At 51.2% G+C, this 27,359-nt stretch overlaps 1 protein-coding gene across 1 annotated transcript; it reads left to right on the forward strand.

The window, feature by feature from the left end:
* Positions 1 to 562: 562 nt before the first annotated feature.
* LOC140368791 (uncharacterized) lies at positions 563 to 25,139 on the forward strand. The gene is made up of 20 exons (XM_072455849.1): positions 563 to 925; positions 3,628 to 3,699; positions 9,909 to 10,043; positions 10,295 to 10,339; positions 10,501 to 10,617; positions 10,739 to 10,807; positions 11,170 to 11,232; positions 13,387 to 13,422; positions 13,492 to 13,533; positions 18,506 to 18,586; positions 18,652 to 18,696; positions 18,794 to 18,856; positions 20,539 to 20,583; positions 21,001 to 21,054; positions 21,125 to 21,179; positions 21,434 to 21,538; positions 21,603 to 21,758; positions 21,877 to 21,966; positions 22,030 to 22,187; positions 25,056 to 25,139. Exons 1-20 carry the CDS (start codon positions 563 to 565, stop codon positions 25,137 to 25,139), a joined length of 1,878 nt encoding a protein of 625 aa, XP_072311950.1.
* The last annotated feature ends 2,220 nt before the right edge of the window (positions 25,140 to 27,359 follow it).

Raw genomic sequence — 27,359 nt, forward strand, 5'->3', positions numbered from 1 at the left:
TACACTGAGGGAACTACATTATGATAGAGCAATGCGCTTAGACACGGGGAAACGTGGGACAAGCCACACGCGGCTGCAGGTCAGCAGTAAGTGCGTTTTATGATTGATACGTGGCAGGACTAATCGACAGTCCACGCCACGAGAAAATGAGACTCAGATTTCGGTCAAAAAAATTGTCCATTCAACCTTTAAGTATTGCGGAAACATGAAAAATCTTTGCCTTCACAAGACATCATTCAGAGATGCCGCTATCAACAGAGCAACAAGGAGCCTCTACTGCACAATCTACTATAATGGACACTTTCAAATCAAAGTGCCTTTCATCCACGGGTTCACGCCGTTGCTTTTGGTTCACATATGCAGAGATTTGCACCCGTATAGTACGAGGAGTTCAGGGAGCTTCATGTGAGCCTCAGTGCACAACACCCACTCGTCGCTACGTCACTGAAACTGCCATGCCACAATTATATAGTGAAGTTAAGGACCTCGTGATTGAATCTTTTCATTCGCAAGCATGTCATACATTACAATGACACGCCACTATCTTTCTCCGGAGTGGGAGATGGTGTTAAACGTTCTCCAGACCAGAGTGATGTTCCAAAGCCACACCGAGTCAAATGTGGTGGATTTGCTGCTTGAAGTTCTGGGCCAATGGGGGCTTAAAGACAAGGACCCTGTGTTAGTGACAGACAACGCCACCAACATGACAATAACAGCGGATGTCGCCAAATTATTGCTGGTTTGCAAATATGTTAAATCTGGCCGCTCAACGGACTCTCAAGACCCCGGCAGTCTCCAGACTTTCGGGAAGGATCCGTCAGATTGTGTCTTCTTTAGAAAAAGCACATCCACAAACCACGTCCTGGGGGAGAAGCAGAAGCTGCTCAATCGTCTGCAACACAAGCTGATGACTGAAGGTGAAATAGTGCTTTTGACATGCTGGAGCGCTTCATGGAGCAGCAGCTCCAGTGAGAAGGAACACGAAGGAGCTGTGGATCTGGAAGCTGATCTCACCTGTGCAGAAGATGCTGCTGCAGCCAAATGTGCAAAAACACCAACTGTGTCTGCAGTGGCCCCTGAACTCACAACTGTGTCTGCAGTGGCCTCTGAACTCTCAAAACTGTGTCTGCAGTGGCCCCTGAACTCTCACAACTGTGTCTGTAGTGGCCCCTGAACTCTCACAACTGTGTCTGCAGTGGCCCCTGAACTCTCACAACTGTGTCTGCAGTGGCCCCTGAACTCTCACAACTGTGTCTGTAGTGGCCCCTGAACTCTCACAACTGTGTCTGTAGTGGCCCCTGAACTCTCACAACTGTGTCTGTAGTGGCCCCTGAACTCTCACAACTGTGTCTGTAGTGGCACCTGAACTCTCACAACTGTGTCTGTAGTGGCCCCTGAACTCTCACAACTGTGTCTGTAGTGGCCCCTGAACTCTCACAACTGTGTCTGTAGTGGCCCCTGAACTCTCACAACTGTGTCTGTAGTGGCCCCTGAACTCTCACAACTGTGTCTGCAGTGGCCCCTGAACTCTCACAACTGTGTCTGCAGTGGCCCCTGAACTCTCACAACTGTCTGCAGTGGCCCCTGAACTCTCACAACTGTGTCTGTAGTGGCCCCTGAACTCTCAAAACTGTGTCTGCAGTGGCCCCTGAACTCTCACAACTGTGTCTGCAGTGGCCCCTGAACTCTCACAACTGTCTGCAGTGGCCCCTGAACTCTCACAACTGTGTCTGTAGTGGCCCCTGAACTCTCACAACTGTGTCTGTAGTGGCCCCTGAACTCTCAAAACTGTGTCTGCAGTGGCCCCTGAACTCTCAAAACTGTGTCTGCAGTGGCCCCTGAACTCTCACAACTGTGTCTGCAGTGGCCCCTGAACTCTCACAACTGTGTCTGCAGTGGCCCCTGAACTCTCACAACTGTGTCTGCAGTGGCCCCTGAACTCTCACAACTGTGTCTGCAGTGGCCTCTGAACTCTCACAACTGTGTCTGCAGTGGCCCCTGAACTCTCACAACTGTGTCTGCAGTGGCCTCTGAACTCTCACAACTGTGTCTGCAGTGGCCCCTGAACTCTCACAACTGTCTGCAGTGGCCCCTGAACTCTCACATCTGTGTCTGTAGTGGCCCCTGAACTCTCACAAATGTGTCTGTAGTGGCACCTGAACTCTCACAACTGTCTGTAGTGGCCCCTGAACTCTCACAACTGTGTCTGCAGTGGCCCCTGAACTCTCACAACTGTGTCTGCAGTGGCCCCTGAACTCTCACATCTGTGTCTGTAGTGGCCCCTGAACTCTCACAAATGTGTCTGTAGTGGCCCCTGAACTCTCACAACTGTGTCTGCAGTGGCCCCTGAACTCTCACATCTGTGTCTGTAGTGGCCCCTGAACTCTCACAAATGTGTCTGTAGTGGCCCCTGAACTCTCACAACTGTGTCTGCAGTGGCCCCTGAACTCTCACATCTGGTCCCCGGATGAGATCCTCGCTTTAGCACTGGCCCTTTATATCTGAGGAGTTTTATACGTGTAAGTGACATTAAAACCAGGCAGTTGTTTGGTGACTAACATGCACCATTTGAAGGATGATAAAAATAGCCACGTTTACATAAATTGAAGTTGTTATTTTTATTTATTTACCATGTTAAATGTCAACATGTCAAACTTTACTAGAATGTGTTCCATATATTTCTATTTTGATCAGTTTGTTGCATTTTATATATTGCAAGGCTAAAGTTAAGTTATTGGAGCATAAGTAATTTATAAATAAGTACTTTGTGGACCCTTGTAGACCCTTTTTCTAAAATGTATCGGAATACGTATGTATCACATACATGCATCACGATATATATCGTACCGTAAACTCCATAACGGGATATGTATTTATCGTGAGGGTCTTGGCAATACCTCGTGGGGTTCAATAATGATGAGAAAGATGAGGAATCGGCCCAGAACTACAGGAGGTCAATGACCTGAAGAGAGCTGGGACCAGTCTCTGTTACTATGGTAACACACTACACTCATGGTTTAAAATCATGCATCGCACAGAAGGTTCCCCTGTTTAAGTCATCACATGTCCATCACATGTCCATCACGTGTCCATCACGTGTCCAGCACATGTCCATCACGTGTCCAGCACGTGTCCAGCACGTGTCCATCACGTGTCCAGCACGTGTCCAGCACGTGTCCATCACGTGTCCAGCACGTGTCCATCACGTGTCCAGCACATGTCTGAAGTTTACCAATGCCCATCAGGATGATCCAGAGGATCATGGGAGAAAGTCATGTGGTCAGAGGAGACCAAAATGTCATTATAAATTCCAGGATGAATGGGGGCGTGGCCTCGCCAGTCTCCAGACCAGAACAGAACATCTTTGGAGGAGCTGGAACTCTGTTGCTCAGCGACAGCTCTGGATCCTGACAGATCTAGAGACGATGATATTGTATCAATATATACCTAAAATGTACATATCGCTGCACCACTATCTGAGGAAGAATGAAACCACCCCCAACAATCCCACGTGTGTTAGAACACACCTGGATGTTTAGGTCTTGCAAAAGACATAAAAAGGGATGATTCATAATAATTAGTTTGTTTGAAATGTTCTGTAGTATTGATTTAGATTTTTGATTTTAGGGGGACTTGACCGAAGAGTGTGGAGGCCGCAACTGCTCCTCCTGCATCTGTGCACCTGCCAAAGGAGCTCGGGTAAGAGAGGCATATCAGCCAATAAGAGCGCAGAGAAATGTACACCAACCAATCAGAACGAACGAACGAACGAACGAGAGAGATCTATATATACACACACACAAAAACTAAACATGAATTGGTGTATAATTCGTGACAAATTGATAGTATTATTCTAGTACAGATTTGGATGTAAAATGTACTCATTTTGAATCAAAAAAACTTCAAAGCACGAAACAGCCCAAATCACAGACTTTAGCATTTGCACAGAATGACCTGAGGATTTAGAATCTGCTGAAATACAGTAGGTCACATTTGGGACAATTTGACCTGGACCAGGAACATGAAACGATGACTACACTTTTATATCGACCTTTACAAAAATCAGACAAACAGAAAAATAATGACATTCGGTCCTAATGTGGACAAAATGTAATTATACTGTGATTTTGTTTCATTACATGTTTAATTTGTGTCTACTTGTGTTCTTATTTTGAAGTTCTGCTCTGCATTGTTCTATGTTATGTGTTTATTCTTAAAAAACATGTTTTTAAAAGGGTTTCTGGTTATGACTCCGACTGCTGTTGTTCAACTTTACCTCAAAATCACTGTTTCACCCACATCATCTCAAGAGACGAAGAGCAAAGAGGAAAACACCATAAAACACAAGACTGTTAATGCTACGGGGCTAAAAAAAAAATCAAAGCTGATAGCCATGCTAGCCTCGTTAGCTTGTGACAACAACTGCAGGCCAAACTGGAGGGAAAAACAGACGTGACAAAGAAGACAGAGAAATGATCAGACAGAGCAGCATCGACCACATTTGACATATTTACCCTTTATGTAATTATGAGATCTAGAGTGTGCACTCTGCTGTGGGTGGGGCCACTCTGCTGTGGGTGGGGCCACTCTGCTGTGGGTGGGGCCACTCTGCTGTGGGTGGGGCCACTCTGCTGTGGGTGGGGCCACTCTGCTGTGGGTGGGGCCACTCTGCTGTGGGTGGGGCCACTCTGCTGTGGGTGGGGCCACTCTGCTGTGGGTGGGGCCACTCTGCTGTGGGTGGGGCCACTCTGCTGTGGGTGGGGCCACTCTGCTGTGGGTGGGGCCACTCTGCTGTGGGTGGGGCCACTCTGCTGTGGGTGGGGCCACTCTGCTGTGGGTGGGGCCACTCTGCTGTGGGTGAATGAAAACACCAAGAGACGACCTGTGGGTCATTATTTCATCTCTAAAAACCGACTCCTCATGTCATTTTTACGTGTCTCGAATGTTCTCCCGTTGGCCTCATGTTGATCGATTTTGAGTTGGCGCTATTGAGCCGTCTTTCAATATTTTTTTCACTGAATCTTCTCAAAACTGTTCTAATGTTTGATGTCATTCATTAGCAAATCCGTCCTCGTTTACTACTTGATTCCTGCCATTTTCCTGCTTTTGTTACAATTTGAATAAGTCCCTCGCCGGGACGCTTCTCGTCCTTCGGCTCGGGCCTGATAGAATAATGAATTCATATTGATTTGTTACATAAGAATCTGACGTTTAGCATAGCAACTTTCAGACTGGCCCTTATTTTTCACAGGGAATATGAATCAAATGTCTCAGATCGGGCCACCTGGCGAGGGGGGGTGGGTGGGTGGGGGGGGGGTTGTAGCCGAGGAGAGTTTGGGGCCGGGTGAAAGGCGAGGGGGCGTGGCTTATGTTGGTGTCACATGAGAGTTGGAACTCCTGTGTGTCACTTTTCTGCGGGGAAGGGAAGATATCATTATGTCCATTTGCACATACTAAGTCCAAAATGCCTCAAATTTGAATGGGTTGTTAAACCTCTTGCCCTAAAGCTACTTGAAGTGAAACCTTTTCATTTGTTGCAATGTCGCCCCTAAAATTCCATTTTGGCCTCCCAACCACAAGAGTCATTGAGAGCCATGTTGCACGTCTTACAGCGTCGCTGTGTTAATGACACAAACCTCCCGTTATTCCAATGGGTAAAACACCCCAAAAAAGAGATGTTTTAATTTTTATTCTTTAGGCATTAGCCCACCTAATGGGCTAATGCCTAAAGTATGGAACTAATTTTCTTTTAAACTTAAATGTTTTATTTACTTTTTTAATGAAAGAACATCATGGAAGGACTTTGTTTCACACGGAGCTTCTTCGTGCTCTTTCACACTTTCAAACAGCCGACACATCCAGGGAACCATGGCAACCGCACAGAGGACTGATTAAACTGTGCTGAATGCAGAGTTACAGTTGGAAACAATGGTCTCACTAACTTTTCACAAACAAGTTTCTTATTTTAAGGCTACTCTACTGGATTTAATATGTTTTAAATTGTTTACAAATGTACAAAAACATCACATTTCTCGATTAATCGAAGAAAATAATCAGTTTTTGATGTCCAGTGAAATTCAAATGTGTTTCTTGTAAATATACAATGTCTATTCTTTCTTCTTTCATTTTTGTTAAAATGTTTGTTTGTTTGTTTCAGTGTCGTTCACATTGAAGGATTTGACTTGTAACACTTCTGATTCCAGTGGGTTGATTTTATTGATTGTAACTTTGAAAAGTCTTGAATATTTTAAATCTCTCTGGGCAAAAATAAACACACACAAGAACCATAGGAACACTGAACAGCTGAAAGGTTAGAAAGGAAAACAAAAGGGTTCATGCTGGAAACAGGCATCAAACCCAGAACATGATCAAGAAAAAAATCATAATCTTTTATGATCTTTTTCTTGATCATGTTTTGAAAGACTTGTTTGCCTTTAACCCCAGAGGTCTCCTTTAACCCCAGAGGTCTCCTTTAACCCTTGCAGCCTCCACGTTCCGATCTTTAATAAACCTCATTTTCAGGCCTCGTGGTTTATCAGCTGATGGTCTTGGTTGCCATGGTGATGTGCTCTTTCTGTGATGGGAGGAACTTCAACTCCTGATCCATCAAAGAGCTCAGGAATAACCATCTTCAAAAAGCCCTCCTCCTCCTCCTCCTCCTCCTCCTCCTCCTCCTCCTCCTCCTCCTCCTCCTCCTCCTCCTCCTCCTCCTCCTCCTCCTCCTCCTCCTCCTCCTCCTCCTCCTCCTCCTCCTCCTCCTCCTCCTCCTCCTCCTCCTCCTCCTCCTCCTCCTCCTCCTCCTCCTCCTCCTCCTCCTCCTCCTCCTCCTCCTCCTCCTCCTCCTCCTCCTCCTCCTCCTCCTCCGGACCACGTGATCTGGACTCCAAATCCAGGAGTTTATTTATGTTATTGTTCTCTGACTCCAGTGTGGTCACTCTGGCCCTCCGCGCCTCCATCGGGACCCTCACTGTCTGCAGATCGTCAGTATTATCTGAAACATGCTGCTCGACTTCCTCTATGCTCCGGTTGCTCCTGCTGCTCCGGTTACTCCTGCTGCTCCGGTTACTCCTGCTGCTCCGGTTACTCCTGCTGCTCCGGTTACTCCTGCTGCTCCGGTTACTCCTGCTGCTCCGGTTACTCCTGCTGCTCCGGTTACTCCTGCTGCTTTCAGCTCAGCGGCTCTTGTAGAAGACACGCTCGGGCTCATGGCAGCAATCAGCTCAGCTCAAAGAGACTCCATGATGCGCTGCACTTCAGACATCTTAAGCCATATCTGATGATCATTTATAGTCTCTCCACCATCCATCTGGGCCGGTGGGACCTTGTTTGTCCAGAGGGGAGGGACTCTGGCTCGCCAAGTCAGGTTTGCTATTCACGCTAGCCTCGTTAGCTCCGTTTGCTTGTGATGCGACCGTTCTGTTTTGATGCTGAGCTTTGTTTGCTTTGGTCCCGTAGTGTGTCTTCTTCGTTTCCTCAACTCTATTGGGTCAAATGAGGATTTTAAAGCTCAGTTTTGCAGCAGCGGTGAGAGATTCTGCCGCTCAGAGCGCCACAACCGGAAGTCCTGAGACTCCTGTTCATGAGTGAAAGGTTATCAACATGTGGCCCCTCCTCTTGCATTGCAGAGGGCAGAGGACAGAGGGCAGAGAGCCCATGTTTCACACATTCTGTAAACACAGACTGTCATGGGCTCATTTCCATCTAGTGACTCACAAACACACTCTCCTGGACACGCGGTCATTCTCCTGGACACGTTGTCATACAGCAGTCTCCCGTCCAGTCACTGACCACGCCCATCCCTGCTTCATAGATCTGATGAGTTCAGGCTTTGAAGTTTCCACCTTGAGAATACCTGATCCTGGTCTAGATTCTGGTCCAGTCCCTGGTCTGGTTGACAGTGGACCTGGTCTGGACTGTGTAGTGACCTTGTTGTTCAGTGGCGTGCAGACCCTCCTGACCCGTCCTGACAGCTGTAATCCCTGTAGTCCTGCTCTGGTCCTGCTGAAGTCCACTCTATAGTCTGGTCTTTAGAGGCTCGCTCATGTGTCAAATCCTGAAGGTCAGTTCTCACGGGGCCCCGGGGCCCAGCGTTTTCACAGTCAGCAGCTCAACCAACCACAATGTGCCATGTTTGGAAATGTTATTTTAAATTGAATTAGAATTTTGAGTTAGTGTCTATAAAAAGCACTAAATCAATCTAAATAAATCTGCATAACACAGACACATTCATTCTTCGGGGTCACAGGTGACTGGAGCCTATCCTAGTGACTTTGGGCCTTAGGCGGGGCACACCCTGCACAGTGGCCAACTCTTCGCAGGATTAACACAAAGACGGCCGTGTGTGTGTGTGTGTGTGTGTTCTCATTGCGACTAGAGGGAAGGTGGTCCACACAGAGGGAAGGTGGTCCACACAGAGGGAAGGTGGTCCACACAGAGGGAAGGTGGTCCACACAGAGGGAACAATAGCAGACATTGAGGACGGTTACAAGGACCTGAGAATCCCACAGGCAAATGGCAACGAAGAGGAAACAAATCCTCAGAAGCAGCTCAATGACAAGAACAAGTCCCAGGCAATAAACCGCCACGCCCTGTCAGTGATCTGACCCTGCCACGCCCTGTCAGTGATCTGACCTTGCCACGCCCTGTCAGTGATCTGACCCTGCAGGAATAATCAAGAGGCCAAAGGAGGAGATACAGACCACAGTTAAGACATGAAAGCTCCTGACCACCCTGAGACTGGACACTAGCACCCTGAGACTGGACACTAGCACCCTGAGACTGGACACTAGCACCCTGAGACTGGACACTAGCCGTAAGGAAGGAGGCGGGACTAGTGAGCGTGAGAGCCACGATCCAGGACGAAACGTCCAAGATCCATAAGTACAAGGACAAGGCTCCTACAGATGACGTGCTCATCGAATGTCTCAGACAATGAGGAACAGAAGATGATGAGGTGCTGGAGGGACCATCATGGGAGGACACGCCCCTACACGGGAGGACACGCCCCTACATGGGATGTACCACCGGAACATAACTGAAGTGGCTGATATCACAAAATCCTACCAATGGTTAGAAATAGCCGGTCTGAAGCACAGACGCCCTGATCTACCACACCAGACAAGCCCCAAGGTGTAGGCTGTACAAAAAGGGGCCCTAAGACAAGACCCAAGGTGTAGACTGTGCAAAGGGGGCCCTGAGACCATCCCGCACATAACTGCAGGTGCAGATGCTGCAGGGACAGCACACATGGAGCTCCATCACCAGGAGCTGACATAGTGTAAGAAACATCTGTGCAGAGCACGGGCTGAAGACCCCAAGGACAAAGTGGAAACACCTCCAAAGGTGGAGAACGACCGAGCCAAGGTCCTCTGGGACTTCCAGATACAGACAGACCGAATGGTAATGGCAACCGGACATAGTGGTGGTCTCAAGGGTCAGAGGAGCTGTGGTGGTGGACATTGCAGTACATCATGGGATGGAAACATCCGGAAAAAAGGAACATGAGAAACTAGAGAAATCCCAAGGAGCTGGAGAAGGTCTGGAGCGTGAAGGTATCAGTGGTGCCCGTAGTGACCGGAGCACTCGGGGCAGTGACCCCCAAACTGGAGGAATGACCCCCAAACTGGAGGAATGACCCCCAAACTGGAGGAGGAGTGACCCCCAAACTGGAGGAGTGACCCCCAAACTGGAGGAGGAGTGACCCCCAAACTGGAGGAGGAGTGACCCCCAAACTGGAGGAGGAGTGACCCCCAAACTGGAGGAGTGACCCCCAAACTATATGAAACATTGGAAAGGATGGACAATTTGGTTGGAGTTTAAAAAAAATATAATATTTTTTACTTGAATTGTAATAATCGTCAACATGTGACCAACGAGGATCAAACTATCTGTTCTGACTCTGTCCACAGGGTTCCACTGGAGCTTTGGGGAACCAGGGGCCTCAGGGCCCCCCTGGTTTTCCTGGACCCCAGGGGTCCCAGGGAGAGCAGGGCCTTAGAGGAATGGAGGGCCCCCGTGGAGCCCAGGGTCCAAAGGGAGACCAGGTGAGTCCTTCACTTGTATCGAATATAAAGTTCTGAGTCTGTTACAGATACAGTCAATAGTTTGATACTTTATAACGATCATTATACGAGGTAAATATACATCACATATTTATCTTACAATTGAAATGATTCAAATCTTAGTTTAAAAAAAAAAAAACTGAACCTGGACCTGAACCTGGACCTGAGGGTGATTGTAGTTTCTTTTAAAACAGTTCCACACGGTTCCTTTAAACGTTGCTCCTCTGTTTCAGGGCTCTCTGGGGGTCCCAGGATTCCCTGGTCTGGAGGGTCTTCCGGTGAGTCTTGATACTGTAGCTCAGAACTGTATTATTCTCATGTACTTCACAGTACTTTACTACTGTAATGTTTATTGTTCTTTACTGCACTTCCTGTGGTGCCCATCACCCCGAAGACCACGTGGAATAGTTCCTTTAATGTCCTCTCTCTGTGTGTTTAGGGCCTGTCGGGTCCGACCGGGGGGCCCGGGTTCCCAGGGTCAGACGGCTGCAATGGGACTAAAGGAGAGTCTGGGATCCAAGGACGACCAGGGCAGGAGGGGCCCCCAGGAGACCAGGTCGGAAATCCTAGATCTGAACGGGTTTAGAGCAGGATCTGAACAGGATCTGAACAGGTTTAGAGCAGGATCTGAACAGGATCTGAATGTGAAATGTGTGACATGTACGTTTTTGTTCCAGGGTTTTCTAGGATCTAAAGGTTTTCCAGGAGAATCATCCCTTTACTTCCTCCATATCCCAGGACTCCCAGTGAGTAATAACCAGTGCAGACTCTGTGTGGACCTGGTCCTTGGATAAAGAGAAGTACTTTATTAATCCTGAGCTCCTGTCCCTCCACTCTTCTTCCGGTCCTTAGTTCTTCCTCTGCTCCTCCTCTTCCTCAGCTCTTCCTCTTCCTCAGTTCAAACGAACAATGGCCGCGTGGTTTGGACCTGGTTTAGACCTGGTTTAGACCGTATTGCGTGTCAAACTGGAGCCTTCTCTTTCAGGGGGATCTTGGAGCAAGCGGTCTGCCAGGGTTCACGGTGGGTCCACGTCTGTCTCAGATCTTGCTCTCGTCCTGGTCTGTACCTTACCGCTCTAAACTCTTTTAAATGTGTGCTTTGTTGCAGGGGTCCCCGGGGGCCCGAGGTGTGATGGGTCCAGAGGGGCCTTATGGACTGCAGGGGGCCACAGTGAGTCTCAGTTTTACATTTGTCTGGCTCAAGGACACAAGAGCGCTTTGCGCTAGTAATTTCACTGTGGTTCTCCCTGAGGTTCCTGCGTTTTCCCAAAGGGTTCTGTTCCTCCTGCAGGAGGCTCTAAGGATGTTCCTCCTGCAGGAGGCACTAAGGTTGTTCCTCCTGCAGGAGGCTCTAAGGATGTTCCTCCTGCAGGAGGCACTAAGGTTGTTCCTCCTGCAGGAGGCTCTAAGGATGTTCCTCCTGCAGGAGGCACTAAGGTTGTTCCTCCTGCAGGAGGCTCTAAGGTTGTTCCTCCTGCAGGAGGCTCTAAGGTTGTTCCTCCTGCAGGAGGCTCTAAGGATGTTCCTCCTGCAGGAGGCTCTAAGGTTGTTCCTCCTGCAGGAGGCTCTAAGGTTGTTCCTCCTGCAGGAGGCTCTAAGGTTGTTCCTCCTGCAGGAGGCTCTAAGGTTGTTCCTCCTGCAGGAGGCTCTAAGGATGTCCCACAGCCGTGATAATCCTCAAACGTAATACAAAGGTTTTCTGTTTTTAAATGTAATAAATTCCCACAAACGTAATAACTAAATTCCCATTCGATCGTCCTCGGTGCCTTAAGTCTCTGGATGTTGTAGGACCAGAGGGTGTGTCCCACCTACAGAGGACCACACTCCTCAGCCTCCCATAGGGTCTTATGTAGCATATATAATGCTGCAGTGCATTAAAATTGGAGTTGGACTAGTGCCAGAAGTTTAAGGTTCGGCTCGGAGGAAAATGAGGTGTATTCAATGAGACAACTGACAAAATGCTTGTAGCGCTGAGTGGTGTTATTTACAGTGATTGACAAATATATACAATATTTACAGTTGTGCACAATTAGAATAATGGTCCATATTTCTGAACTTAATCAGTTCAACGCGTTAACAAAGTTCCAAGTGCAGTGCTGCATAGCTCAGTCCACAAAAATAGAATCCACGGGTAAATTCCAAGGGTTTCAGAGTATGAATCAGTGTATCCACTAGCAGGGGATATTGTGTGTGATATAATGTATGTGTGGGGAGCGGCTGCAGCGCCTCCTACCGCACCGGCAGATGTTTGCACTCCCTCGGTTCGTTCTGGTTTCTTTAGCTCGCCATCCAGTTCTGGAACCTGGCCTGTTCAAAACAGGACCATGAATAAACAACAACATTATTATTATTAATTCAACATTAGATCATGCTTAGATACAATATTTCATGTCATCTGTTCATCTCAATCAGTAATTAATATTCCCAGTATTTGGGCATAAATAGTTACAGTGTTGACCATAAAGTGAAATTAACTTTTAATAATTTAACTTTAAATCATTAGATTTCAGTGTCAGATTCAGCAAAAGTTGAAGTGCAAAAATGATACAATTTAACATAAGTGCATGTTAAAATGCATGTGAGTGCAGCCAGCGCCCGCACCGGCTGACAAGTCTGTGTTAACTGATTCAATCAACAGTAGCATAGCATGTTAGCTTCAAACAATAACAAAGCACTCACCAGGTCCACTTTAAGTATATCAGTCAAACAAAACACAAGATCACAGGCAGAGGCATCTGCAAAGTCGATGGCATAACAGTGAATAAGCAGAATATCCGTAAAATGTAACGTTTAGAGGGCTAACCGCCTACCTGCAGCCGCTTAACAACCTGGAGGCCCACACTCCTCCCGAACTACCGCGCGCGGCCATGTTTTAAAGAGCTTAGCGGCGCAAATCTCGCGATACGTGTGCGAAGTATCGCGATAGTTCGGCAGAGACGGACCAGGCAGGTAAAAATGAAGCAAAGGGACCAGGCAAGCAAAACGGAGGCAGAAACGGTCCAGGAGCAGAAAATCACCTGGGTTACACTATTCCAGGTCCTGGAGGAGAATCTGACCCATAGAACCTCAGGTTCAGGAGGAGCAGGTTTAGGTCCTGGTGGTGCAACACTGGAGCAGCTCTAGCTCAGACTAAGCCGTCTGCATTTCCGGGTTTGTGGGCGGGTCCAAGATATGGCTGATATTTCATAACTCTTATGTTCTGGGTGTTGCACTTATGATCATAAACATACTCTTAGAGAAGACGACCAAACAGGACAAATAGCATGAAATGTGCTCTTTAAGTCCTGGTGCATTCTGGTCCTGTTCTGATCTGTCTCTGTTTCAGGGCCGTCCTGGTCTGCCGGGCCTCAGGGGCCCTCAGGTGAGGCCCCCAACTCTGCATCTGTTTAAAGTGGCTCTCAGCTGGATCTAATCAAGTCTGTGTTTGCAGGGTCAGAAAGGACGCTCTCTGCCCGGGACCAAAGGAGAAGAGGTGACCCAAGCAACCACGCTACAACCACGCTAAAACCACACACACACTGCAACCACGCTACAACCACACACACACTGCAACCACGCTACAACCACACACACACTGCAACCACGCTACAACCACACACACACTGCAACCACGCTACAACCACGCTACAACCACACACAAGCTGCAACCACGCTACAACCACACACACACTGCAACCACGCTACAACCACACACACACTGCAACCACGCTACAACCACACACACACTGCAACCACGCTACAACCACACACACACTGCAACCACGCTACAACCACACACACACTGCAACCACGCTACAACCACGCTACAACCACACACAAGCTGCAACCACGCTACAACCACGCTACAACCACACACACACTGCAACCACGCTACAACCACACACACACTGCAACCACGCTACAACCACACACACACTGCAACCACGCTACAACCACGCTACAACCACACACACGCTGCAACCACGCTACAACCACGCTACAACCACACACACACTGCAACCACGCTACAACCACACACACACTGCAACCACGCTACAACCACGCTACAACCACACACAAGCTGCAACCACGCTACAACCACGCTACAACCACACACACACTGCAACCACGCTACAACCACACACACATTGCAACCACGCTACAACCACGCTACAACCACACACACGCTGCAACCACGCTACAACCACGCTACAACCACGCTACAACCACACACACGCTACAACCACACACACGCTGCAACCACGCTACAACCACGCTACAACCACACTACAACCACACACACACTGCAACCACGCTACAACCACGCTACAACCACACACACACTGCAACCATGCTACAACCACGCTACAACCACGCTACAACCACACACACACTGCAACCACGCTACAACCACGCTACAACCACACACACTGCAACCACACAGACTGCAACCACGCTACAACCACACTGCAACCACACACACACTGCAACCACACACACACTGCAACCACGCTACAACCACGCTAGAAACCACGCTACAACCACACTGCAACCACACACACACTGCAACCACGCTGCAACCACACTAAAACCACACTACAACCACGCTACAACCACACTGTAACCACACACATACTGCAACCACACTACAACCACACTACAACCACACACACGCTACAACCACGCTGCAACCACACATGCTACAACCACGCTACAACCACACACACGCTACAACCACGCTACAACCACGCTGCAACCACACACACGCTACAACCATGCTGCAACCACACACACTGCAACAACACTACAACCACACCACAACCACACACACGCTACAACCACGCTGCAACCACACACACACTACAACCACGCTCCAACCACACTAAAACCACACTACAACCACGCTACAACCACTCTTCAACCACACACACACTGCAACCACGCTGCAACCACACTAAAACCACACATCAAACACGCTACAACCACACTGCAACCACACACATACTGCAACCACACTACAACCACACTACAACCACACAAACGCTACAACCACACACACACGCTGCAACCACGCTACAACCATACTGCAACCACGCCACAACCACACTGCAACCACGCTACAAGCACGCTGCAACCACCCTACAACCACATACACGCTACAACCACACACACGCTACAACCACGCTGCAACCACATACGCGCTGCAACCACGCTGCAACCACACACACGCTACAACCACACACACACGCTGCAACCACGCTGCAACCACGCTACAACCACGCTACAACCACGCTACAATCACACTACAGCCACATACACGCTACAACCACACACACGCTACAACCACACACACACGCTGCAACCACGCTACAACCACACTGCAACCACGCCACAACCACACTGCAACCACGCTACAAGCACGCTGCAATCACCCTACAACCACATACACGCTACAACCACACACACGCAGCAACCACATACGCGCTACAACCACACACACGCTACAACAACGCTACACGCTGCAACCACATATGCGCTGCAACCACGCTGCAACCACACACACGCTACACACACGCTGCAACAACGCTGCAACCACGCTACAACCACGCTACAACCACGCTACAATCACACTACAGCCACATACACGCTACAACCACACACGTGCTACAACCACGCTGCAACCACATACACGCTACAACAACACTACATGCTGCAACCACATACACGCTACAACCACACACACGCACTGCAACCACGCTACAACCACACTGCAACCACGCTGCAACCACATACACGCTACAACCACGCTGCAACCACACACATGCTACAACCACACACACGCTGCAACCACGCTACAACCACGCTGCAACCACGCTGCAACCACACTACAACCACACTGCAACCACGCTACAACCACGCTGCAACCACGCTGCAACCACACTGCAACCAAGCTACAACCACGCTAAAACCACCCTACAACCACATACACGCTACAACCACACACACGCTACAACCGCACTGCAACCACATACACGGTACAACCACACACACGCTACAACCGCACTGCAATCACATACACGGTACAACCACGCTGCAACCATATGCATGCTACAACCACGCTGCAACCACATGCACGCTACAATCACGCTACACGCTGCTACCACATACACGCTACAACCACATACACGCTGCAACCACACACATGCTACAACCACACACACACGCTTCAACCACGCTACAACCACGCTGCAACCACACACACACACACGCTACAACCACACACACGCTGCAACCACGCTGCAACCACATACACGCTGCAACCACACACATGCTACAACCACACACACACGCTTCAACCACGCTACAACCACGCTGCAACCACACACACACACACGCTACAACCACACACACGCTGCAACCACGCTGCAACCACATACGCGCTACAACCACGCTGCAACCACACACACCCTACAACCACACACACGCTACAACCACGCTACAACCACACTGTAACCACGCTACAACCACGCTGCAACCACCCTACAACAACATACTTGCTACAACCACACACACGCTACAACCAGTCTGCCACCACATACACCCTACAACCACGCTACATGCTGCAACCACATACACGCTGCAACCACACACGCTACAACCACACACACACGCTTCAACCACGCTACAACCACGCTGCAACCACACACACACACACGCTACAACCACACACACGCTGCAACCACGCTGCAACCACATACACGCTGCAACCACACACATGCTACAACCACACACACACGCTTCAACCACGCTACAACCACGCTGCAACCACACACACACACACGCTACAACCACACACACGCTGCAACCACGCTGCAACCACATACGCGCTACAACCACGCTGCAACCACACACACCCTACAACCACACACACGCTACAACCACGCTACAACCACACTGTAACCACGCTACAACCACGCTGCAACCACCCTACAACAACATACTTGCTACAACCACACACACGCTACAACCAGTCTGCCACCACATACACCCTACAACCACGCTACATGCTGCAACCACATACACGCTGCAACCACACACGCTACAACCACACACACATGCTGCAACCACGCTACAACCACACTGCAACCACATACACGCTACAATCACGCTACAACCACACACACGCTACAACCACACTGTAACCACATACACGCTACAACCACGCTGCAACCACATACACGCTACAATCACATATGCGCTACAACCACGCTGGGTCAGTGCCTGGTCAGTGCAGGGTCAGTGCAGGGTCAGTGCAGTGCAGGGTCAGTGCCCGGTCAATGCAGGGTCTGTGCAGGGTCAGTGCCCGGTCAGTGCAGGGTCAGTGCAGGGTCAGTGCAGTGCAGGGTCAGTGCCCGGTCAATGCAGGGTCAGTGCAGGGTCAGTGCACTGACCCTGAGTCTCATCACTCAAAAAATACTTTTTTGTGTGTTAATAAATCTGCTGGTGGAATGTGGTATATTTGGACCTCCAAATCTGACTGAGATTAAATCTTCAGAAAATGTATTTAATTAATTTGCTTTTTGTTGCTCATCAATCACAATGACTTGATTCTAAGAGATTTCATTGTGATCCACAGCTTTTATGTATTAAATTGCTGTTCCGTTCCAGTTTGTCTTTGCTTTTATACTAAGTTAACTTTTGAGGGCTTTGTCCATCAGTCCAGATCCATCTCTGCTGACCACATTGAGTGGTGTATAACACTTAACGTGCCTCATATGAAATATTAATTAACATAATTGTCCTGCTTTAGTAACTGTCGTTAAATGTGTCTATGATACAGTATCATTGTACAACACATAAGCCCGCCCCCTGACCTGTCCTGACCTGTCCTGACCTGTCCTGACCTGTCCTGACCTGACCTGTCCTGTCCTGACCTGTCCTGTCCTGTACTGTCCTGACCTGAACTGTCTTGACCTGACTTGTCCTGTCCTGACCTGTCCTGTCCTGTCCTGACCTGTCCTGACCTGTCCTGACCTGACCTGTCCTGTCCTGACCTGTCCTGACTTGTCCTGTTCTGACCTGTCCTGTCCTGTCCTGTCCTGTCCTGACCTGTCCTGACTTGTCCTGTTCTGACCTGTCCTGTCCTGTCCTGACCTGTTCTGACCTGTCCTGTCCTGTCCTGTCCTGACCTGTCCTGACTTGTCCTGTTCTGACCTGTCCTGTCCTGTCCTGACCTGTTCTGACCTGTCCTGTCCTGTCCTGTCCTGTCCTGACCTGTCCTGACTTGTCCTGTTCTGACCTGTCCTGTCCTGACCTGTTCTGACCTGTCCTGTCCTGTCCTGACCTGACCTGACCTGTCCTGACCTGTCCTGACCTGTCCTAGCTCGCTTCTTAAACACATGGTGTGTGACCCCAGCGTTAGACTGTAGATACATTCAGGCATTGACTTTGGGTGTATCCTGTAGGGGGAGCAGGGGCCCCAAGGGCCATCTGGGCCCTTTGAAGTAGTGGAGCCCCCAGACGACTACTTCAATAAAGGAGAGAAGGTGAGTCCGATAATTGTTCTGATCCCGTCCTGACCCTGACCATGACCTGTTTTGTCCTCTTTCAGGGTGATCAGGGGCCTAAGGGAGCCTGTGGAGCACTGGGTTTACCGGTGAGATTGACCCTAAACTGTAGGAGCCACATCCGGGTGTGTCGGCCCCAGAATCAAACTGAGCTGCTCTGATTCAACCCTCTGGTTTCTTATTCAGGGTCTGGATGGACTTCCAGGCGAGAAAGGGGAAAAGGGGATCGTGGGCTTTCCTGGACTCAGGGTGAGTGACCCTGAGTGACCCTGAGTGACCTTGAGTGACCCTAAGTGACCCTGAGTGACCCTGAGTGACCCTGAGTGACCTTGAGTGACCCTAAGTGACCCTAAGTGACCCTGAGTGACCCTGAGTGACCCTGAGTGAGCCTGAGTGACCATAAAGACTAATGAGGTGTCATGGTTTTCTGCTCATTTATTCTAAAAGGTTCTTTTCCTCGGATTAGTTTATTTTCCGTACCTGGCAGTTTGAGCTGCTTCTCGTGGTCACATGATGCGCCTGTGACATGTCTGTGATGTTAGTGTGACAGCGCCATCTGCTGACTTCTCCTGGACAGTGCAGTGTGTGAGAGTCATTCTGGTTCAGAGGCAAGAGCACCATTATTGTGAGGGGAAAGTTTGCGCTTTTAGAATTAATCATGATTATCCACTAAAAAAAGTTTATATTGTAAAACTTCAACTTGTAAAATGACTGCGAGGAATTAAAAAAAAAAAAATATGTGTTCATTATTTAATACAGCAGATTATTTAGAAAATAAAATTAAATTATATAAATGTAAGCCTCCCTCCCTCATCCTCTCTGCCAATTTGACCTGACACATGCATGTGATTGGACGGTGGGAGGAGCCGGAGAACCCGGAGAGAACCCACGGTAACACGGGGAGAACATGCAAACTCCACCCAGAGATCATGTGATGTTGGTCTGGTCCAGGAATCAAACCCATGATCTCCTTTGCCACCGTGCAACCCTTTTGTTTAAAGGTCCTGGACTGTACTGGAGACATGTGCCCAATGTGGGCCAGTGTGGGCCAATGTGGGCCAATGTGGGCCAGTGTGGGACAGTGTGGGCCAGTGTGTTCCACCTTCACTTTTGTAAATGTCCAGGTGAAAATGTTTCCCCCAGAGAACTTTGAAACTGAAGCAGATTCACAAGAAGAATTTCAACATAGTTCATGAAACGACATCATCGCATCACTGGAGCTGGACAATAGTGTTAGAGAGGTCAGGGGGATGAGGGGTCAGGGGGATGAGGGGTCAGAGGGATGAGGGGTCAGCGGGATGAGGGGTCAGAGGGATGAGGGGTCAGAGGGATGAGGGGTCAGGAGGAATGAGAGGTCAGGGGGATGAGTGGTCAGAGGGATGAGGGGTCAGGGGGACAGGAACATCATGTGATCACTCTGCACAGTGTCAGGTATCACAAATATTCTCTAGTCTGAAAAAAATAACCTTTAGAATCAAAAGTCTGAAAGATGTCAGATCTCAGATTAGATCAGATGTTGACCACTGCCTGGACCTGCTGGACTTGCTGGACTTGCTGGACCTGCTGGACTTGCTGGACTTACTGGACCTGATGGATCTGCTGGACTTGCTGGACTTGCTGGACCTGCTGGACCTGCTGGACCTGCTGGACCTGCTGGACTTGCTGGACTTGCTGGACCTGCTGGACCTGCTGGACCTGCTGGACTTGCTGGACTTGCTGGACCTGCTGGACCTGCTGGACTTGCTGGACCTGCTGGACTTGCTGGACTTGCTGGACCTGCTGGACCTGCTGGACTTGCTGGACCTGCTGGACTTGCTGGTCTTGCTGGACCTGCTGGACTTGTTGGACCTGCTGGACTTGCATATGAACTCTTTGAAGTCTCTGGTCTGGATTTGAGTCATGTCCATTGATGTGGACTTTGTCTGTTTCAGGGTTTTCAAGGTTTTCCAGGACTTTCCGGACAGAAGGGGCCCAGGGTAAGACCTGCTCTTTAGGGGCCCAAAGTGTGACTGAGATCTGGAAGCTGAGCAGGGAGGGGCTTGGTCAGTACTGAGGTGGGAGACTGCTGGGGCCACAGGGGGTGCTGGAGGAAACATGGTATCCTTTGGGCAAGACACTTCACCCACCTCCAGTGTCCTCGTATGTGGTGCATGAAAGAGACAGTGAGACAGTGAATGTGGGACAACCAGGGAGACAGTGAATGTGGGACAACCAGGGAGACAGGGAATGTGGGACAACCAGGGAGACAGTGATTACTTGAGCCTTGTGTGGTTGTAGGGGTCATTGTGACAGCCCTGGGAACAACACATGGGGACTTGCCATTGGCTCATTTACAACAAACATTTTGAAATCAGTGACATTTGATTGGACTAAATGGTGCCACACTGTTTCAGGGTTTTGCAGGGAGTCCTGGGCTCCCGGGTTTGATTGGTCAAGAGGGGCCAAAGGTGAGTCTGACCAACCAATCACACGCTTCGGTCTATTCCGGAGCCTGTGATTGACAGGTGTGTGTTGCAGGGCATGATGGGAGATGTAGGCGCCAAAGGAGAAGACGGGGATCTGACCCTGAGAGGTGAGTCTCTGATGCGGTGGAGAAAGGTTTGATTAAGTCGATTTTTGGCAAGTTTATTAAAGCATTCAGCAAATTCTGACTCAACCTCTGAGAGTCCTCACTCTTTCTTATTTTTGTATTAAAGAAGGTCAATTGTTATTTTTTCAGCTTTTGCTGTGCTCAACAAAAAACAGTCCCTTTTACAAATCATTAGCTGACAAACCAATCCCGACTGAAGAGGATTCAAACAAATAACAATAAAAAACCTGCTCCAGGTCAAGATGGAGATCCAGGGAGACCGGGAGCCAGAGGACCCCCTGGAGACCTCGGTCTAATGGGAGACCCAGGACCTCCAGGAGAACCTGGAAGATATCTGCCAGGTACAGACTACTACTAAACAAGGTCTAAACCTGGACTAAATCCAGACTTCCCTCTGGTCCTCAGGTTGGCCTGGACCTCCTGGACCTCCTGGAGTCCCTGGGCCTGTGGGAGACAAAGGTGACCTGGGTCCAGTCTCTAAAGATCTGCCATCTGAAGGAGAACCAGGCAAACGCGGTGCAGTTGGTGCCCCAGGATCCAAAGGAGCTAAAGGAGAACAAGGTCTGTGAGTGAAATCTTAGTATTGGGCCGGGGAACTCTAATGGAGCCTTAAACCCGAGTAGAAGCCCATCTCACCAACTCATATTCATGCATATTATCATAAGTTCATGTTCCATAGGGTTCTACTGCAGACCCGGGTCTGCTGGAGGACCAGGGGCCCCAGGAGACACGGGCCTCACCGGAGAATCAGGCTCCAGAGGGACCAAAGGTAAGACCACGTCTGGATTCATTTGGATGGTTGGGTCCAGGTCCTGATCCGTGGTCTCGGCAGGTCTGCCTGGTCCGTGCTCCTGTCCTCCAGATACTTCACCTGCCGCTCCTGGAGATCCAGGACCTCAGGGATATGACGGACCTCAAGGAAGATCAGGACCAGCTGGCCTCAGAGGAGAGAGAGGGTCTGAGGGCCAGCCAGGAGAACCGGGGCCAGAGGTAAGACCAGGACTATGACCAAGACCAGACCTGGACCAGCCCGGTACCAGACCAGGACTGAGACCAGGACTAAGACCAGGACTGAGACCAGGACTAAGACCAGGACTAAGACCAGGACTAAGACCAGGACAAAGACCAGGACTAAGCCCAGTCCCGTGTGAGTCCTGGTTTGGGTCAGAGCTGGTTCAGTCCTAACACTCTGCTCTCCGAGAGGCAGCGTGTGTCCATGAGCTACGGGCGGAGCCTAGAGCAGGAGGAGGAGCTATCACTGGTGTGAAGCATGGAAGAAAACATGATGCTTCACCAGCGCCACAGACTCTGAGGTCAGGACTAAACATGGAGCGGCCTCCTGCTGGTGCCAGAGTCAGGACTAAACATGGACCGGCCTCCTGCTGGTGCCAAAGTCGGGACTAAACATGGAGCGGCCTCCTGCTGGTGCCAGAGTCAGGACTAAACATGGAGCGGCCTCCTGCTGGTGCCAGAGTCAGGACTAAACATGGAGCGGCCTCCTGCTGGTGCCAGAGTCAGGACTAAACATGGAGCGGCCTCCTGCTGGTGCCAGAGTCAGGACTAAACATGGAGCGGCCTCCTGCTGGTGCCAGAGTCAGGACTAAACATGGAGCGGCCTCCTGCTGGTGCCAGAGTCAGGACTAAACATGGAGCGGCCTCCTGCTGGTGCCAGAGTCAGGACTAAACATGGAGCGGCCTCCTGCTGGTGCCAGAGTCAGGACTAAACATGGACCGGCCTCCTGCTGGTGCCAGAGTCAGGACTAAACATGGACCGGCCTCCTGCTGGTGCCAGAGTCAGGACTAAACATGGAGCGGCCTCCTGCTGGTGCCAGAGTCAGGACTAAACATGGACCGGCCTCCTGCTGGTGCCAGAGTCAGGACTAAACATGGACCGGCCTCCTGCTGGTGCCAGAGTCAGGACTAAACATGGACCGGCCTCCTGCTGGTGCCAGAGTCAGGACTAAACATCGACCGGCCTCCTGCTGGTGCCAGAGTCAGGACTAAACATGGACCGGCCTCCTGCTGGTGCCAGAGTCAGGACTAAACATGGAGCGGCCTCCTGCTGATGCCAGAGTCAGGACTAAACATGGAGCGGCCTCCTGCTGGTGCCAGAGTCAGGACTAAACATGGAGCGGCCTCCTGCTGGTGCCAGAGTCAGGACTAAACATGGAGCGGCCTCCTGCTGGTGCCAGAGTCAGGACTAAACATGGATCGGCCTCCTGCTGGTGCCAGAGTCAGGACTAAACATGGAGCGGCCTCCTGCTGGTGCCAGAGTCAGGACTAAACATGGACCGGCCTCCTGCTGGTGCCAGAGTCAGGACTAAACATGGACCGGCCTCCTGCTGGTGCCAGAGTCAGGACTAAACATGGACCGGCCTCCTGCTGGTGCCAGAGTCAGGACTAAACATCGACCGGCCTCCTGCTGGTGCCAGAGTCAGGACTAAACATGGACCGGCCTCCTGCTGGTGCCAGAGTCAGGACTAAACATGGAGCGGCCTCCTGCTGATGCCAGAGTCAGGACTAAACATGGAGCGGCCTCCTGCTGGTGCCAGAGTCAGGACTAAACATGGAGCGGCCTCCTGCTGGTGCCAGAGTCAGGACTAAACATGGAGCGGCCTCCTGCTGGTGCCAGAGTCAGGACTAAACATGGATCGGCCTCCTGCTGGTGCCAGAGTCAGGACTAAACATGGAGCGGCCTCCTGCTGGTGCCAGAGTCAGGACTAAACATGGACCGGCCTCCTGCTGGTGCCAGAGTCAGGACTAAACATGGACCGGCCTCCTGCTGGTGCCAGAGTCTGGACTAAACATGGACCGGCCTCCTGCTGGTGCCAGAGTCAGGACTAAACATGGAGCGGCCTCCTGCTGGTGCCAGAGTCAGGACTAAACATGGAGCGGCCTCCTGCTGGTGCCAGAGTCAGGACTAAACATGGAGCGGCCTCCTGCTGGTGCCAGAGTCAGGACTAAACATGGACCGGCCTCCTGCTGGTGCCAGAGTCAGGACTAAACATGGAGCGGCCTCCTGCTGGTGCCAGAGTCAGGACTAAACATGGAGCGGCCTCCTGCTGGTGCCAGAGTCAGGACTAAACATGGAGCGGCCTCCTGCTGGTGCCAGAGTCAGGACTAAACATGGAGCGGCCTCCTGCTGGTGCCAGAGTCAGGACTAAACATGGAGCGGCCTCCTGCTGGTGCCAGAGTCAGGACTAAACATGGACCGGCCTCCTGCTGGTGCCAGAGTCAGGACTAAACATGGACCGGCCTCCTGCTGGTGCCAGAGTCAGGACTAAACATGGACCGGCCTCCTGCTGGTGCCAGAGTCAGGACTAAACATGGACCGGCCTCCTGCTGGTGCCAGAGTCAGGACTAAACATGGACCGGCCTCCTGCTGGTGCCAGAGTCAGGACTAAACATGGACCGGCCTCCTGCTGGTGCCAGAGTCAGGACTAAACATGGACCGGCCTCCTGCTGGTGCCAGAGTCAGGACTAAACATGGAGCGGCCTCCTGCTGGTGCCAGAGTCAGGACTAAACATGGAGCGGCCTCCTGCTGGTGCCAGAGTCAGGACTAAACATGGAGCGGCCTCCTGCTGGTGCCAGAGTCAGGACTAAACATGGACCGGCCTCCTGCTGGTGCCTGAAGATGTGAGGCAGGTTCTACTCTGACAATGTTCAAATCTAAGATAAAACTATTTTCTTTAGCTGTGATTGACAGAATTATAAATAATGATTTTAATGTATTTATTCTGTTTTTGTGATTTAAAATAGTTTTTCTTTTGTGTAAAACACTTTGAATTGTTTAGCTTTACCCAAAATAAAGTACACAAAGTGTTGCCTGTGACTGATATTCTGGGATTATGTTCTAGGGTCTGGAGGGGTTTCCAGGACTCAAAGGGTTCAAAGGTCAGCGAGGACCCCAAGAGCCACGGGTCATTCCAGGTAAGACCTGAAGTCAACCAAGGGCAGTGTTAAAGCACACACACACACACACACACACACACACACACACACACACACACACACACACACACACACACACACACACACACACACACACACACACACACACACACACACACACACACACACACACACACACACACACACACACACACACACACACACACACACACACACACACACACACACACACACACACACACACACAGACACACGCACACACACACACACACACACACACAGACACACACACACACACACACACACACACACACACACACACACACACACACACACACACACACACACACACACACACACACACACACACACAGACACACACACACACACACACACACACACACACACACACACACACACACACACAGGGTGATGGTGGTGCAAAGGAGGTGGAGTAGTCCACAATCATCTCCACCGCTTCTGAGCGTTGAACTCCAGGTTGTTACCGCTGCACCAGCCGGTGTTATAGTGGGTTCAGACCGCGGCGTCCAATTCACGGCCGACACAGGAGTTGGACGCCTGTACATTTGAAGGCCACTGAGCATGTGCAGACGCCTCTGCACGTGCTCAGTGGAGTCAAGGCGTCTGCACGTGCTCAGTGGAGTCGAGGCGTCTGCACGTGCTCAGTGGAGTCGAGGCGTCTGCACGTGCTCAGTGGAGTCGAGGCGTCTGCACGTGCTCAGTGGAGTCGAGGCGTCTGCACGTGCTCAGTGGAGTCGAGGCGTCTGCACGTGCTCAGTGGAGTCGAGGCGTCTGCACGTGCTCAGTGGAGTCGAGGCGTCTGCACGTGCGTCTGCACGTGCTCAGTGGAGTCGAGGCGTCTGCACGTGCGTCTGCACGTGCTCAGTGGAGTCGAGGCGTCTGCACGTGCTCAGTGGAGTCGAGGCGTCTGCACGTGCTCAGTGGAGTCGAGGCGTCTGCACGTGCTCAGTGGAGTCGAGGCGTCTGCACGTGCTCAGTGGAGTCGAGGCGTCTGCACGTGCTCAGTGGAGTCGAGGCGTCTGCACGTGCTCAGTGGAGTCGAGGCGTCTGCACGTGCTCAGTGGAGTCGAGGCGTCTGCACGTGCTCAGTGGAGTCGAGGCGTCTGCACGTGCTCAGTGGAGTCGAGGCGTCTGCACGTGCTCAGTGGAGTCGAGGCGTCTGCACGTGCTCAGTGGAGTCGAGGCGTCTGCACGTGCGTCTGCACGTGCTCAGTGGAGTCGAGGCGTCTGCACGTGCGTCTGCACGTGCTCAGTGGAGTCGAGGCGTCTGCACGTGCTCAGTGGAGTCGAGGCGTCTGCACGTGCTCAGTGGAGTCGAGGCGTCTGCACGTGCTCAGTGGAGTCGAGGCGTCTGCACGTGCTCAGTGGAGTCGAGGCGTCTGCACGTGCTCAGTGGAGTCGAGGCGTCTGCACGTGCTCAGTGGAGTCGAGGCGTCTGCACGTGCGTCTGCACGTGCTCAGTGGAGTCGAGGCGTCTGCACGTGCGTCTGCACGTGCTCAGTGGAGTCGAGGCGTCTGCACGTGCTCAGTGGAGTCGAGGCGTCTGCACGTGCTCAGTGGAGTCGAGGCGTCTGCACGTGCTCAGTGGAGTCGAGGCGTCTGCACGTGCTCAGTGGAGTCGAGGCGTCTGCACGTGCTCAGTGGAGTCGAGGCGTCTGCACGTGCTCAGTGGAGTCGAGGCGTCTGCACGTGCTCAGTGGAGTCGAGGCGTCTGCACGTGCTCAGTGGAGTCGAGGCGTCTGCACGTGCTCAGTGGAGTCGAGGCGTCTGCACGTGCTCAGTGGAGTCGAGGCGTCTGCACGTGCTCAGTGGAGTCGAGGCGTCTGCACGTGCTCAGTGGAGTCGAGGCGTCTGCACGTGCTCAGTGGAGTCGAGGCGTCTGCACGTGCTCAGTGGAGTCGAGGCGTCTGCACGTGCGTCTGCACGTGCTCAGTGGAGTCGAGGCGTCTGCACGTGCGTCTGCACGTGCTCAGTGGAGTCGAGGCGTCTGCACGTGCTCAGTGGAGTCGAGGCGTCTGCACGTGCTCAGTGGAGTCGAGGCGTCTGCACGTGCTCAGTGGAGTCGAGGCGTCTGCACGTGCTCAGTGGAGTCGAGGCGTCTGCACGTGCTCAGTGGAGTCGAGGCGTCTGCACGTGCTCAGTGGAGTCGAGGCGTCTGCACGTGCTCAGTGGAGTCGAGGCGTCTGCACGTGCTCAGTGGAGTCGAG

Source organism: Eucyclogobius newberryi, unplaced genomic scaffold, assembly GCF_026437365.1.
Source record: "Eucyclogobius newberryi isolate DKJ021-1_F unplaced genomic scaffold, fEucNew1.0.hap1 SCAF_20, whole genome shotgun sequence".
Taxonomy (NCBI): domain Eukaryota; kingdom Metazoa; phylum Chordata; class Actinopteri; order Gobiiformes; family Gobiidae; genus Eucyclogobius; species Eucyclogobius newberryi.

Bases quoted from the DNA above. Each gene is read 5' to 3' on its own strand.
- LOC140368791 (XM_072455849.1), top strand. From the start codon at position 563: ATGGTGTTAAACGTTCTCCAGACCAGAGTGATGTTCCAAAGCCACACC. The intron at 10,618-10,738 runs GTCGGAAATCCT...TTTTTGTTCCAG, and splicing joins AGGGGCCCCCAGGAGACCAG to GGTTTTCTAGGATCTAAAGG. The intron at 11,233-13,386 runs GTGAGTCTCAGT...TCTCTGTTTCAG, and splicing joins ATGGACTGCAGGGGGCCACA to GGCCGTCCTGGTCTGCCGGG.